The following is an 11931-nucleotide window of genomic DNA, read 5'->3' as shown; positions in this document are numbered from 1 at the left end:
CCGCCTCTCACTGTTCTGATTTACACGCTTATATCACTCAACACATACTTCAATGTCTTTTTCAACACCTTTTTTGTCATTAGACATCAAGTGAAATGTACTTAGCGTGAGCCATCCTTGCAAGAACAGAGAACTCCAAAGAGATTCCCATTTACACCTTCTGATAACAAAAAGAGCTGAAGTTTGACATGAAATCTGAACCATAGGCAGTCTACAGTAATCAGACCTATAATGTTTGCATTTTGTCTGCGGTGAGACAGTGGACACCTGTGCCATGAGCTTCAGCACCTTACCTCTACACCACCAAGTTTACGAATAGATCGTAGCAATAATACTTAGCATAAGAATACAATGGATTTACTCTTTATGCCTTGTCGTCAATTACATAGTGTCATCTGAAGCCCCTTTCAGACACTAGAAGCACAATAAGGTAGAATTATGATTGGCTCAAATTCTGACTGTCCAATGAATTTTCATAATAGCCTTCATTTCACACAAATGGTTGCGTAACAAACCACAACCCCCCTTAACCCATGTGACTTGTCACCATTGCTTAACCTACATGCCCTCAAATACTTAAATTTAAATTTCCAGTGTAACAAATCCCAGAGAAAAATACATTTTTAAGATGCTGACAATGACTAAATTAAAACTGTTTGCAGGAACTAATCTTTAAATAAATATAGAATACAGTATTTGCCCTTTCTTGCATACATGTCTGCACGACTACAGCAATGCACTGCTTGAGTGCACAATCCACATTCTGCATGCTGCTCCATCAACACACAAAACTCTGCAAAAGGACTTGGGATAGTGCAGTGTTTCTCAAGTGATGGGCTGCAGCTCGGTACCACGCCGTCTTACAGAAAAAAGAATTTACCGGGCCGTGGTCTGACAAAGGTTGAGAAACACTGGGATAGAATATTAAAGTCATATGTGCTGATTAACTTTTATTTGAACAACTGAACCATTATACATTTGAACCACTCTATTCAGCCTACTATTTCATTTCATTGAACACCAAATTAATGAAGTTTAGAAAATAATTAAAATTTGGGATGGAGTATTAAAGTCACATGTGCTGATTAAGTTTCAGCTGAACAACTGAACTATTATACACTTCAACCACTCTATTCAGCTTATTATTACAATTCTTTAAACACCAAAATCAAGGAAGCTTAGAACATAAGTTAACAAACTAGTTTTAAAAACATAGTTAACCACATATTAAACAGAATGACAAATAAATTCAGGAAAGAAAATTCCAAATTTTAGGGACGCTTAACAGTCATACTGAAGCATTATCTGAACTGCAACTCATATCTGCATGATCCCCCCAAAAGGCACGAAATATCAAACTGGAGAGGTTGGAGATTTGAATCATCAGTATGCAGTGCTGTTATGCCAAGTGAATAACCATACTCAAAACTAAATGTAGTGTAAGATGTCAGAAGGCCTCAAAATAAACCAAAAACTAACAAACAGCCAGGTTCAAAAAGGTTTCCCCTTACAAAAATAGTTCTTGTGATTACAAAACTGCATACAACACCCCTCCCCCATTAAATAATAATAAAAAAATCCACTGTTAACACTTTTTCCTCCTAAGGGGCTGGTAAATTTCTCTAAAATCATCAACAGCCCTCAGATACATGCTATCTCACACAAAGCACGCACATTGCTTCTAACTGTTGGACAAGAGACTTGTCCGGAATCTAAAGAGCGTAACAGGTTAAGGGAGCTAAGATTATTGCGTGCTTAAAAAAAAAAAAGATACAGACAGAACAGTAGTGCCGACGTGCCCAAATTCAACAATAACAGACGTCAAGTGTCCCACAACAGATACAAATAACACCTTTCAGACTCCTTGGTTGCAATAATTTAGTGTAATGGGAGGATCATTTGTGAGAGGTTTTCTTTAAAAACCATGAACTTTTAGTTGTTCAGGCTTTGCGAGGCCGGCCTTGGTTAACCACTGGCAGATGTTTTCCCTCTGGTCACCCTGGAGCTGGAGCACTTCACCGTACTCGGGATGTTCAATCACAGTGCCATTGCAGGCAAACTCCTAAAACCAACACAATACAAACTACATTAGTTTACAGGAAAACATATCCAGGCACTCCTACCACTATTCCCTCATGTAACTGTTTCTTAGTTTAGGTTTCAATTACAATCATAGGACCTAACATCGCCATTCTATCTACCCATCTCCCAGCAACCTGTTACTAACATCAGATTTTATATAGTTATTAGCCCTAACACAACCCACATAAGTTACAAGAAGTCACTGCATTCTACGGCTGAATCTGATAATACATAAAATTATAACATGTTTTTGTCGAAGAGTACTATCTTCTGGGATATAATGCCATGTAGTCTGTTGAAAGTCAACTGGTGTTGTGGAGGGAACATTCCTGTGAAATGTCAGGTGACTTGAACGGACCACGCTGTTATATTCCATAAAACAGAACTCTTCATAACCACTGATGTGAGAACATCCAACCCTATGCAATGTTTCTTCTTGTTTAGTTTATGATGCTGTCAGTATCTCAGCCTACATAGTTTTCAATGGGAGGATTGGTAAATAATAAAAATGAAAGTGTTTGGGAGCAGTCACAACCTGAGGCGTATCATGGCAAATACCTCTGCTGCAGAGGAAAACAACAAAAATTGTCCTGACAGCTGGTATCCCAGCAGAGATCCTACCAAATACAATCTAGAGCATTTCTGGTACAGCACATTACAAAAAAAGAAAAAGAAAAAAAAAAAAAAAACACCCCGGTTACAAGCTTAGCGGTAAGTAAATTAAGGGTACTTTCTGAAATGGCTTCATTACACTGTCACTTCACTGTAAGGGTGTTTTCAAAAGTTCAAGATGTGTTATCTCTGGTAGTCTTCAATGACAGACTGACAGAAAGACTTTACCAGAGAAACTTTTTATTGCACAACTCCGACACCTGGGAACCCAGAGAAAAGAAAACCAGGCTCTAATGTGTGCAAATCAGAAAACCAGGCTCTAATGTATGAAAATCACTGAAAACGTCATTCTAACCTTTTTACATGCTCGGACAATCTTCTTCAAGTCATACTCAGATGATAGACCCTGTACAGTAGTTAAAGTCTTCCGACCATTGCGTTGCTGAATTCTTATATGCACGAGACCGTCCTGGACATCATCATCTGAACCCTTGATTGCATCAGCAAAGGGGTCTGAAAAGAAAAACGAACACTGAATACAGTCATTCACTTGTATAAAGCAGTAAACAGTAGCAATTCTGTGAGACCAGAAACAAGTTCATCTGTATGTTGTGAGTGAATATATCCAGCTCCGATGATTTTAAGCACTTACCTCTGCAACTTTACGCTCATATGCCACTTAAATCACATTTCTGTGTTTGTGTTATGTTTACTTGTATTGTTAGATTAATTTAAAGCTTAACTTGTACAGGCTAACCTAATGTCCGTTGCATGGCACGTGTGTGTCAACAATGTCGACAACTGTAAGGTAGTCACTAATTTTAACAGAAGAGTGCACTTCTAGTAAATAAATCAGTGGTGGGAATAAATATGTGGGCAAACCTGCTGCCTTAATCTGCATGGCAGATACAATGAAAATAGAGGCAGCAGATCCCTCTGAACTGCCAATACCTATCTATCCCATAGCACATGGTGCCACATGTTAGAAGACTGTTATGATAATACTCATTAGTGAGACCTCCTCAGGAAGATGTTTTTTTTCTTTTCCATTCCTACTACAACTGCTTTTCCAGTAGTCTTGCAATCTCTCATTTAAGTTTTACCACGTAATTTCCATTTTAAGAAAGGATTAATTTCTTTTTAATTACAGAACACCAGCTTGCTAAATGTAATGTCACTCCTGGTTTGCAATAACCATAACTGGTTTACTATAGTCAGCTCAAACAGATCTGAAATGTCTACTGTGCTCTTTAAATTAAGAGATTAAAATTTCTATGAGTGAAATGCAGTGCTCAACGATGAATCCTGCAAGCATAGAGCAACTGGGTTGGAATAACAAAGGAAATGGAAAGGTAAACTAACCACTGAAGAGATGATGAAAGAAAATGACATCTGAAAGGACATTAAGCAGATGATCATCTGATTATATGACTGCTTCTCAGGCAATAAATCTTCAAGCAGAGGTCACAGATCTGAAAGGCACTGAACTGATCCCACCAAAAAAAAGACTGAATGAACACCAAACTAATGTTGCTGTTGGAATGTTTTTTTTTTGTATTTTATCATATCCATTAACAATACTGGTCTATCAAAAAGACAGAGACAGGTCTATCTAAAGAAAAACAGAATCTCACACTAACGCTACACACGATACATGGGGCAGGTAAGAGAAAATTTCATTCTCCAACATACTTCATGTCTAAAAAGATGCACCATGATTACAGTGGACATACACAAACTTCTGCCATACTAAAACTTAAACTGCAACAGTAACCTAACAAAAACAGAACAAACCTAACTGCACCCTCACTCAACCCATGTGTCAAGTTTCAGATGTTAATCATATCCCATTTTCTGGTCTATACAAACTTCATAGCAGCACTGACAAAAGTTTGTACCACAAGACTGGTATATCGATCAGGTATCGCCCTGTACTAAGGGTTAGCCTACACTTATGCAGAACATCAAATCACTTAGGATGGAACAAGCAAATTTAGTATCTTCATTATCTGAGATGCATTATATGTATATCTTATAAAGACCAAGGCATATTACAAGAAGCAACTGAGTCACTGAAGAAATAAATCAGGTGTTCCAACCTTCACGGTAAAAAAAAAACCATACCAGGATCTTTACCAAGACTATGTGTATGACATATGGAAGTAAAGATGGATGAAGAGCAAAGTCAGTAAGAAAACATCAATGGCATTAAAAATAAACTTATCAGAACTGTTAGCTCATAAGTTATACTATGATACTTTAAAAGAACACTCAATCAATCACCAAATGTATGCAAAATTACTTCCTGGAGAAAACATGGAATAATGAAAAACAAAATACCATCAATACAACAGATAATGGTATATAAACCTAGGAAAAAGTGAAGTTCATGAAGAAATTAGGTAAGTGGCACATTAACTCATATGAGTACATGATATGTGAGGATTTGTGTTAGGTTAGGTTAACGCTGAAGTTTAAATTTGGTTAATAATTTCCTACATATCCAAGTGGAATTGTTGATGACTTCATATAATTTTATGGTTACTTGAACCCAAATGTGAAGTAAGAGTGCTGGTAACCCTTCATGTATGAGTGCAGCTGGAGGTCCTACGAGGGCAAGAGATGAGAAGAATGCGGAAGTTGGTTCTGATTCTGTCTTTAGCGCATAACCATTACGCGAAAGGGAAACTTAATTGCTATTATATGCCTTAATCGTTCACAAATGTTCCCGCTCTACTCTGGTACATCAGCAAATGGTACAGACCTGGCCTGACCCTATTATAAAGTACTAACAACAGGAAAAGGAGGCTTAGTTTAACTACCAAACAAGCTTTCAAAGGCGACAATTAATTTCTATTTTATATCGATTTATAACAAGCCAATATAATCTACTGCAGATGGGTGTAAGATTATAAACATACGGTCGAACAATCGTAAAGTGCAAGGTACTTTCAAGAGACAGGAAGTCACCATGACGACCATAATGGCTACTTTGTTAAGACGCAAAACCAGCAGCGTCCTTGGAACCAAATTCGTAACATGTAATACTTTTATCGTTTAATCAGCAGTACTTAATTTCTTTGTACATCCTGGTGCTTTCAACATGCAATCCACAATGAAAAATATAATGCATATTCATCATGATTAAAAAATTAGGGCAACGGCCTTATTAGAATTGCACAATTCCTTCTGGCGCGCAGTAATCCAGATTAGTAGTAAAATGTTTTGGAACTGTGATTCGGTATTTTTGGCCTTTTATAAATACAATTTATTTTACCTTCTTACTTTACAGACAGGAAAGGTCGCAAATACACGTAACTTTACACACACCCAAAAACAACTCAGCTGCCATTTTGTTGGGATCAACCAACAATCACTACTGCACATTACATTAAATTAAAATAAACTCACCGAATGTGTTCAGATTCTGGATGGACATACGACAAATAAGATATGTCACCTTTCAGTATACACCTGCAAACTGCAAAAATTACAGATGATCTTCTCACAAGAGATAAATAATCACAGCACAATTTTCACTACAAAACCCCTCCTCTAATCTGCTGAACGGAAACGTACGTTGCCTACGTTACCCCGTGAATGACGTACCCGATGACGTCATAGTTTCAGAACAACGCTATTGTCGGCTATTGCCATCTAGGTCAAAATATTTTAAATAGCCCGAAGACAAAAAATGTGATCAAATGGTATATTGTAGATGTATCAGGGAATTGGCCAACTTCATGGGGTTGAGCCCTTCTTGTGAAGCCGCCATATGTGCAGCTACTAAGAAATTTACTAACATGTTAGGAAACACGAAGCTTCATTACAGCTCTCACATAAGCCCTCCACTGGTCGCTGTCTTGAGCCAGATCAATCCAGTCCACAGCACACCAGTGCATCCTATCCCGTCCCTTTTAATATTTAATATTAATATTGTCCACCCGCCTACGTCATGGCCTTTCTAGTGGTCTCTATCCTTCTGGCTTTCCAACCAAAATACTATATGCGTTCCTCTTCACCCACATTCATGCTATATGCCCTGGTCATCTCATCCTCCTTGACTTGATCATTCTAATTATACAGGCTGAAGGGTACAAGCCATGTTAAGTGGGTTCCTTGTCACCATGGCATGGTGCATCCACAGATTGTGGATGAAGGTGACAGCCTCCAGATGTGGAAGGTAGCTGTGAATGTAATGAATAAGCAGCCTCAGACAGCCAACAAGGGGTGATGCTCCAGCTGAGGAGTTGGGTGTAGGGCTAACAACTTCTTGTTGCAAAAAATAAGCTTGTTATGGATTGTCACAAAAAATCCTCAGACTTGGACAAATTCTCTGATTAAATGACCCAAGCTAAGGAAAATTGATGTAAGATTTGGTACATGGAATGTCAGGAATCTGAATAGGGCAGGTTCGCTCATGAGAGCTGTGAAGAGAAAAGCAAAATATAAGTTAGATTTAGTGGGAATATAGGAGGTCAGATGGGACAGAGGTGGCACCGAATCAGCAGGCGAATATACATTTTTATATGGAAAAGGGACTGAAAATCATGAAGTACATACAGATTTTTTGTAAAGTTAGTGATAGGAAGTCATACATACAAAGAAGTCACTGGTGTGATATCATTGTTCTGAATGTTCACGACCCAAAAGAGGATAAAACTGATGATATGAAGGACAGCTTACTTACTTACTTACTTCCTCATGCAGCTGAGCCCTTCTGGAGGAGCCACGAATTCTGCAGCTACTCATGAATTTTCCAGCATTTTATGGAACCCAAAGGTTCATTACTGTGTTCACAAGAGCCCTCCACTGGCCCCTATCCTGAGCCAGATCTATCCAATCCACACCATCCCATCCTGTCTCTCTAAGATCCATTCTAATATTGTCCACCCACCTACGCCTTGGTCTTCCCTGTGGCTCTTTCCTTCTGGCTTTCCCACCAATATCCTATACGCATTCCTCATCTCTCCCATTCTTGCTACATGACCTGCCCACCTCATCCTCCTTGACTTGATCATTCTAATTATACTTGGAGAAGAGTACAAGTTATTGTAACCGTTTTTCTTCGGTTCTGCTAGCTCCGGTAGAGCAATTCGATTCCTTTCAGGGCGTGTTGATTGGCCACGACTTGGGTGATTAGTGGGGCTTTAGGCGTAGGGAAATCACCACAACACCAATTAACTGTATGGAGTCTTTATTAAATTTGCACTAATTAAATAAAACAGCACCGTAGGGGTACACTTCACAGATTCGTGGATGTAGGCTTACTTACTGTTCTGGGGACGCACACTTAATAGTTACCACAGGGCGNTAGCAGGAAACGACGCTGCTAAATTTATGACTTCCCCTGTCAAGTTTAGAATTTCTAAAGGACTCGGCCTTGTTTTACTCATTAAATTGACTGGTTTACGAAAGGGCAGCTGGCTTCAAGCTTGACCCAAGCCACTTGCTGCATGTCTCAAGGGGGAAAATTCCAAATTGTGAGGCGAAAGTGAGGAATTTCACAAAACCCTAACCATACACAAACATCAACTGACCTTCCCATAAACTGGACAGTTACATTATGAAGTTCCTCATTATGCAGTTTTCTCCAACCTCCTGTCCCTTCATCTCTCTTCGGTCCAAATATTTTCAACACCTTGTTCTCAAACACCCTCAGTCTATGTTCCTCCCTTAATGTCAGAGACCAAGTTTCACACACATACAGAACCACAGGCAAAATTATAGTTTTGTATATTCTAATTGTTATGTTTTTGGACAACAGACTAGAAGACAAAAGGTTCTGGACTGAATGGTAGCAAGCATTACCTGAGTTCAATTGTCTCTTGATTTCCTCCTGAATCAGGTTCCAATCTGTTATTGTTGTTCCCAAATATCTGAACTGTGCCACATTTTCAAAACATCTGTTTCCTATCTTTATGTCAAGATTTTGTCCTCCATTTTGGTGATGAGACAGTAACATATACTTAGTTACAACCTCTTTATTACAACCGTCACAACACAACAAATATCAAGATCAGTGCCTAGTTTTGGCTCTGCTACATGTTTCGGCTATCAATAACCATCATCAGGCAAATACACGGTTAACATATATACACCACTGAACTGCAGTACTAGTAAAATTGGATACAATACAAGTAACTATACAAAACACTTGACATAAAAATACAATAAATCAGAAGTTATAGTATAAAACAAGAATAAAATTCTTAGATTGATGTTTTATATCATCGAATCAGTCGTTTGTTTTGTAATTTCGTTGTGTTCCCACGGACAAATTGGTACTTCAATTCAGTGGTGTAAATATTTTAACCACGTATTTGCCTGACGATGGCTATTGATAGCCGAAACTAGGCACTGATCTTGATATTTGTTGTCCTGTGACAGTTGTAATAAAGAGGTTGTATATTGTAATAGAACAGGATGCATGAAATGAAACAAAATGAAAAATATACAGTAAAACTTGGTTATAGCAACATCGGTTTCTGCGACACCTTGTCTATTGCGTATAATATTCAATGGTACGAACTAATTCCTCATAAAGCAACTGTTTTNCTAACAGGACCTCACATTGTCTACTTACCCTATAGTGTTCCTGCCTAAACCCAGAGAAGTGCAGTAGCGAAAACATGGCAATGAAAAGGAAAGTTTTAAGCATTGAAGGGAAAGTTAAAGTGATTCGTGAAATATTGTGTGTATTGTCAGTGAAAAGCGCTGTAATACATCTTTGATATTACACATTTGGGCAATTCCACGTTAATGTTACGTTAGTCTGTACTTAACTACGTATTTCACTAAAAAAATGTAACATTTTAACTCGGTTTTTGGTAGATTTTTACGTGACTAACATAAGGCTACTGCGGAAGTGCCCATTTCGGTTACAACGACATTCGTTTATAACGACACTATTTTTAGGTCCCTTTGTTGACGTTATAACCAAGTTCTACTGTACTTAGTTTTCTCATTGTTTACTTCTAGACCAACCTCTTTACTTGCGTCAATTAAAGTTTGTTTCTCTTTATGGTATCTACATTATCACCCAGTAGATTCACATCATCGTCGTAGACCAACAGCTGATGTGTCCATTTAATTTCAGTCCCACCTGGTTTCCCTGGACCTTCCTAATGGCATATTCTAAAGCAAAGTTGAAGAGGAGTGGCGATAAAGCATCTCCTTGGTTCATAAAAAAGGAAGGACACATCACAGACACAAGACACACAGAAATGACTCCCATAGTGCAGGAACCATACTATACGCAAGTTTGAATTAAGACATATAGATGAATAATCTTAACAAGTTGTAGCATATACAAATTTTATTATAGTTGACAAATAATGTACTTTCTAAATAATTTTATGAAAGACACAAGATGGCAAACAATGTAATAGCTTAACGTAAATAATGAACCTGAAGATGGCACTATGTTGCCGAAACATGTAGTAAGAAGTGACATATGAAATTGAGTGCACTACAAGACGGCCATTACATACATATCGTGGATGAGACATCAAGTATACTTGAAGGATAGCTTATATGATGAAATAGCACATGTATTTGATAAATTCCCTGAATACCATATGAGCCTGCTCTTGAGTATACGCACTACATGAAGTGCAAGGTGTAGCTGTTTCTTAGATACATGCTGCCTCCACCATGTAGGTAGCATGCACCACTGAAAATGTAATGTCTCCTGAAATATAACAATTCCATGTGGTTAAAACAGTGGGTCAACATCAATATGAATTAACACGTTCGTTTTCTACCACCTTTCTCTCAGGCTAATCATTTCAAAGGCAAAATTTGCTCATGGATTTTCTTAATAAGCACCTTGAAAATAAAATTTGGAATGTAACAAGTATTTTCTTCAGCAGCTTGGTAAAAATTATTCCTGTCATCTTCATTTCCTTCTAACCATTTATGAGATACAAACTGGAGGAAAAGGCAAAAAAAGATCTCTGGCGTATCAACCAGTTTCACTTGCCCAAGATGTCGCATATTTTATAAGATACAGTACTAAGTCAGGGGCATGAGGTAGCGTAGTTGGTTGAGGCACTATGCTACAAGCCGGAAGGTCGCAGGTTCAAGTCCCAATGAGGTCATTGGGTTTTTTTCAATTAACCTAATCCTTCCAGCCGCACTATGGCCCTGGGGTTGACTCAGCCTCTAACAGAAATGAGTACCAGGAATTAATTAAATAATTTTCCTGGGGAGCAAAGCGCAGCCGGCGCATAAGGCTGACAACCTTACCGCCATCTTTGAGCCGATTGTCTAGATAATGTGGGACCCTCGTCTCACAACCATATTGGCCTTCATGGCCTGGTACAGGGATAGCTTTACTTCTTACTTTTATTCTTTTTTACAGTACTAAGTCATGGCTGCATACATGTACTGGGTTCTAGACCATAACATCATCTGTTGATGGATAAACAGATACAAATAATATAGTTTTCACTTCACGATAATATAATTTAAAACCATACGGAATGCTTACTGAGTTAAGGATCGACACAAAGAAGTGATGTGAAATCATTTTGTCTCCACACTGCATCCTCAAAAAATTAAATGCTGAAAATTCTTCACTGTTGCACTGCCTCATCTCAATTACTCTACATAGTATATTTAATGAATAATTTATTTCTAGAAAAAAATATCCTGGAATTATTTTCCTCACACTCACATTTCTGTATGAGATGATATTTCTTGGTGACAATTATTGGATTTCATTATACCAAATGTAATTTATTATCAATGGTATCCAACCTGGGCATTACCCAACCTGGAAATAATATTTGTTGAGCATTCCCTGCTCACCTTCCACTGAACATCATGACTCATTTGGCTACAAGCTCAAAGTCTCCTGGTTGGTTTGGTGCACGAAGATGTGAACTGGATAAAGCTAATCATGTAAAACTGAGCCCTCAGGTTCTGAAAAGCAGGATATTTCTTCAGCAGCTAAAAGACTGTCAGCTGTTCAAAAAAGGTCCTGTATCATGAAATCAGTCTGCCAAACAGACTATGGTAACCAGCTACTTATATCAGCCTGAAGAAATTCTCATTTTACTGTCAGTAGAGGAAGGGACTTCCATTATAAGATTTCCTTTGACCAGTACTGACTGGTAATTAAATGAACTGAGAATGGCTTGCCAATTCGTGGATTTGAAATCAGTACAAACCAACAATTATGGGGGTGCTGGTAACTGAGTTTGGATAGCCATACTGGCGAAACTTATTTCG

The 11931-nt window shown here is 38.2% G+C and overlaps 1 protein-coding gene across 1 annotated transcript; it reads right to left on the bottom strand.

The window, feature by feature from the left end:
* Positions 1-935: 935 nt before the first annotated feature.
* LOC111872896 (eukaryotic translation initiation factor eIF1) lies at positions 936-6281 on the bottom strand. Its single transcript, XM_023867157.2, has 3 exons — positions 6106-6281; positions 3050-3207; positions 936-2062 (listed from the first exon to the last, which is right to left on the bottom strand). The coding sequence occupies exons 1-3, from the start codon at positions 6131-6133 to the stop codon at positions 1916-1918; spliced, it is 333 nt and encodes a 110-aa protein (XP_023722925.1). The 5' UTR covers positions 6134-6281; the 3' UTR covers positions 936-1915.
* Between the last annotated feature and the right edge of the window lie 5650 nt (positions 6282-11931).

This window comes from Cryptotermes secundus, unplaced genomic scaffold (assembly GCF_002891405.2).
Source record: "Cryptotermes secundus unplaced genomic scaffold, Csec_1.0 scaffold371, whole genome shotgun sequence".
Classification (NCBI taxonomy): domain Eukaryota; kingdom Metazoa; phylum Arthropoda; class Insecta; order Blattodea; family Kalotermitidae; genus Cryptotermes; species Cryptotermes secundus.
This window is presented reverse-complemented; position numbering and strand designations above follow the sequence as displayed.

Bases quoted from the DNA above. Each gene is read 5' to 3' on its own strand.
- LOC111872896 (XM_023867157.2), bottom strand. From the start codon at position 6,133: ATGTCCATCCAGAATCTGAACACATTCG. The intron at 3,208-6,105 runs GTGAGTTTATTT...TTTTCTTTTCAG, and splicing joins CCAGAATCTGAACACATTCG to ACCCCTTTGCTGATGCAATC. The intron at 2,063-3,049 runs GTTAGAATGACG...TGTTGGTTTTAG, and splicing joins TTGTCCGAGCATGTAAAAAG to GAGTTTGCCTGCAATGGCAC.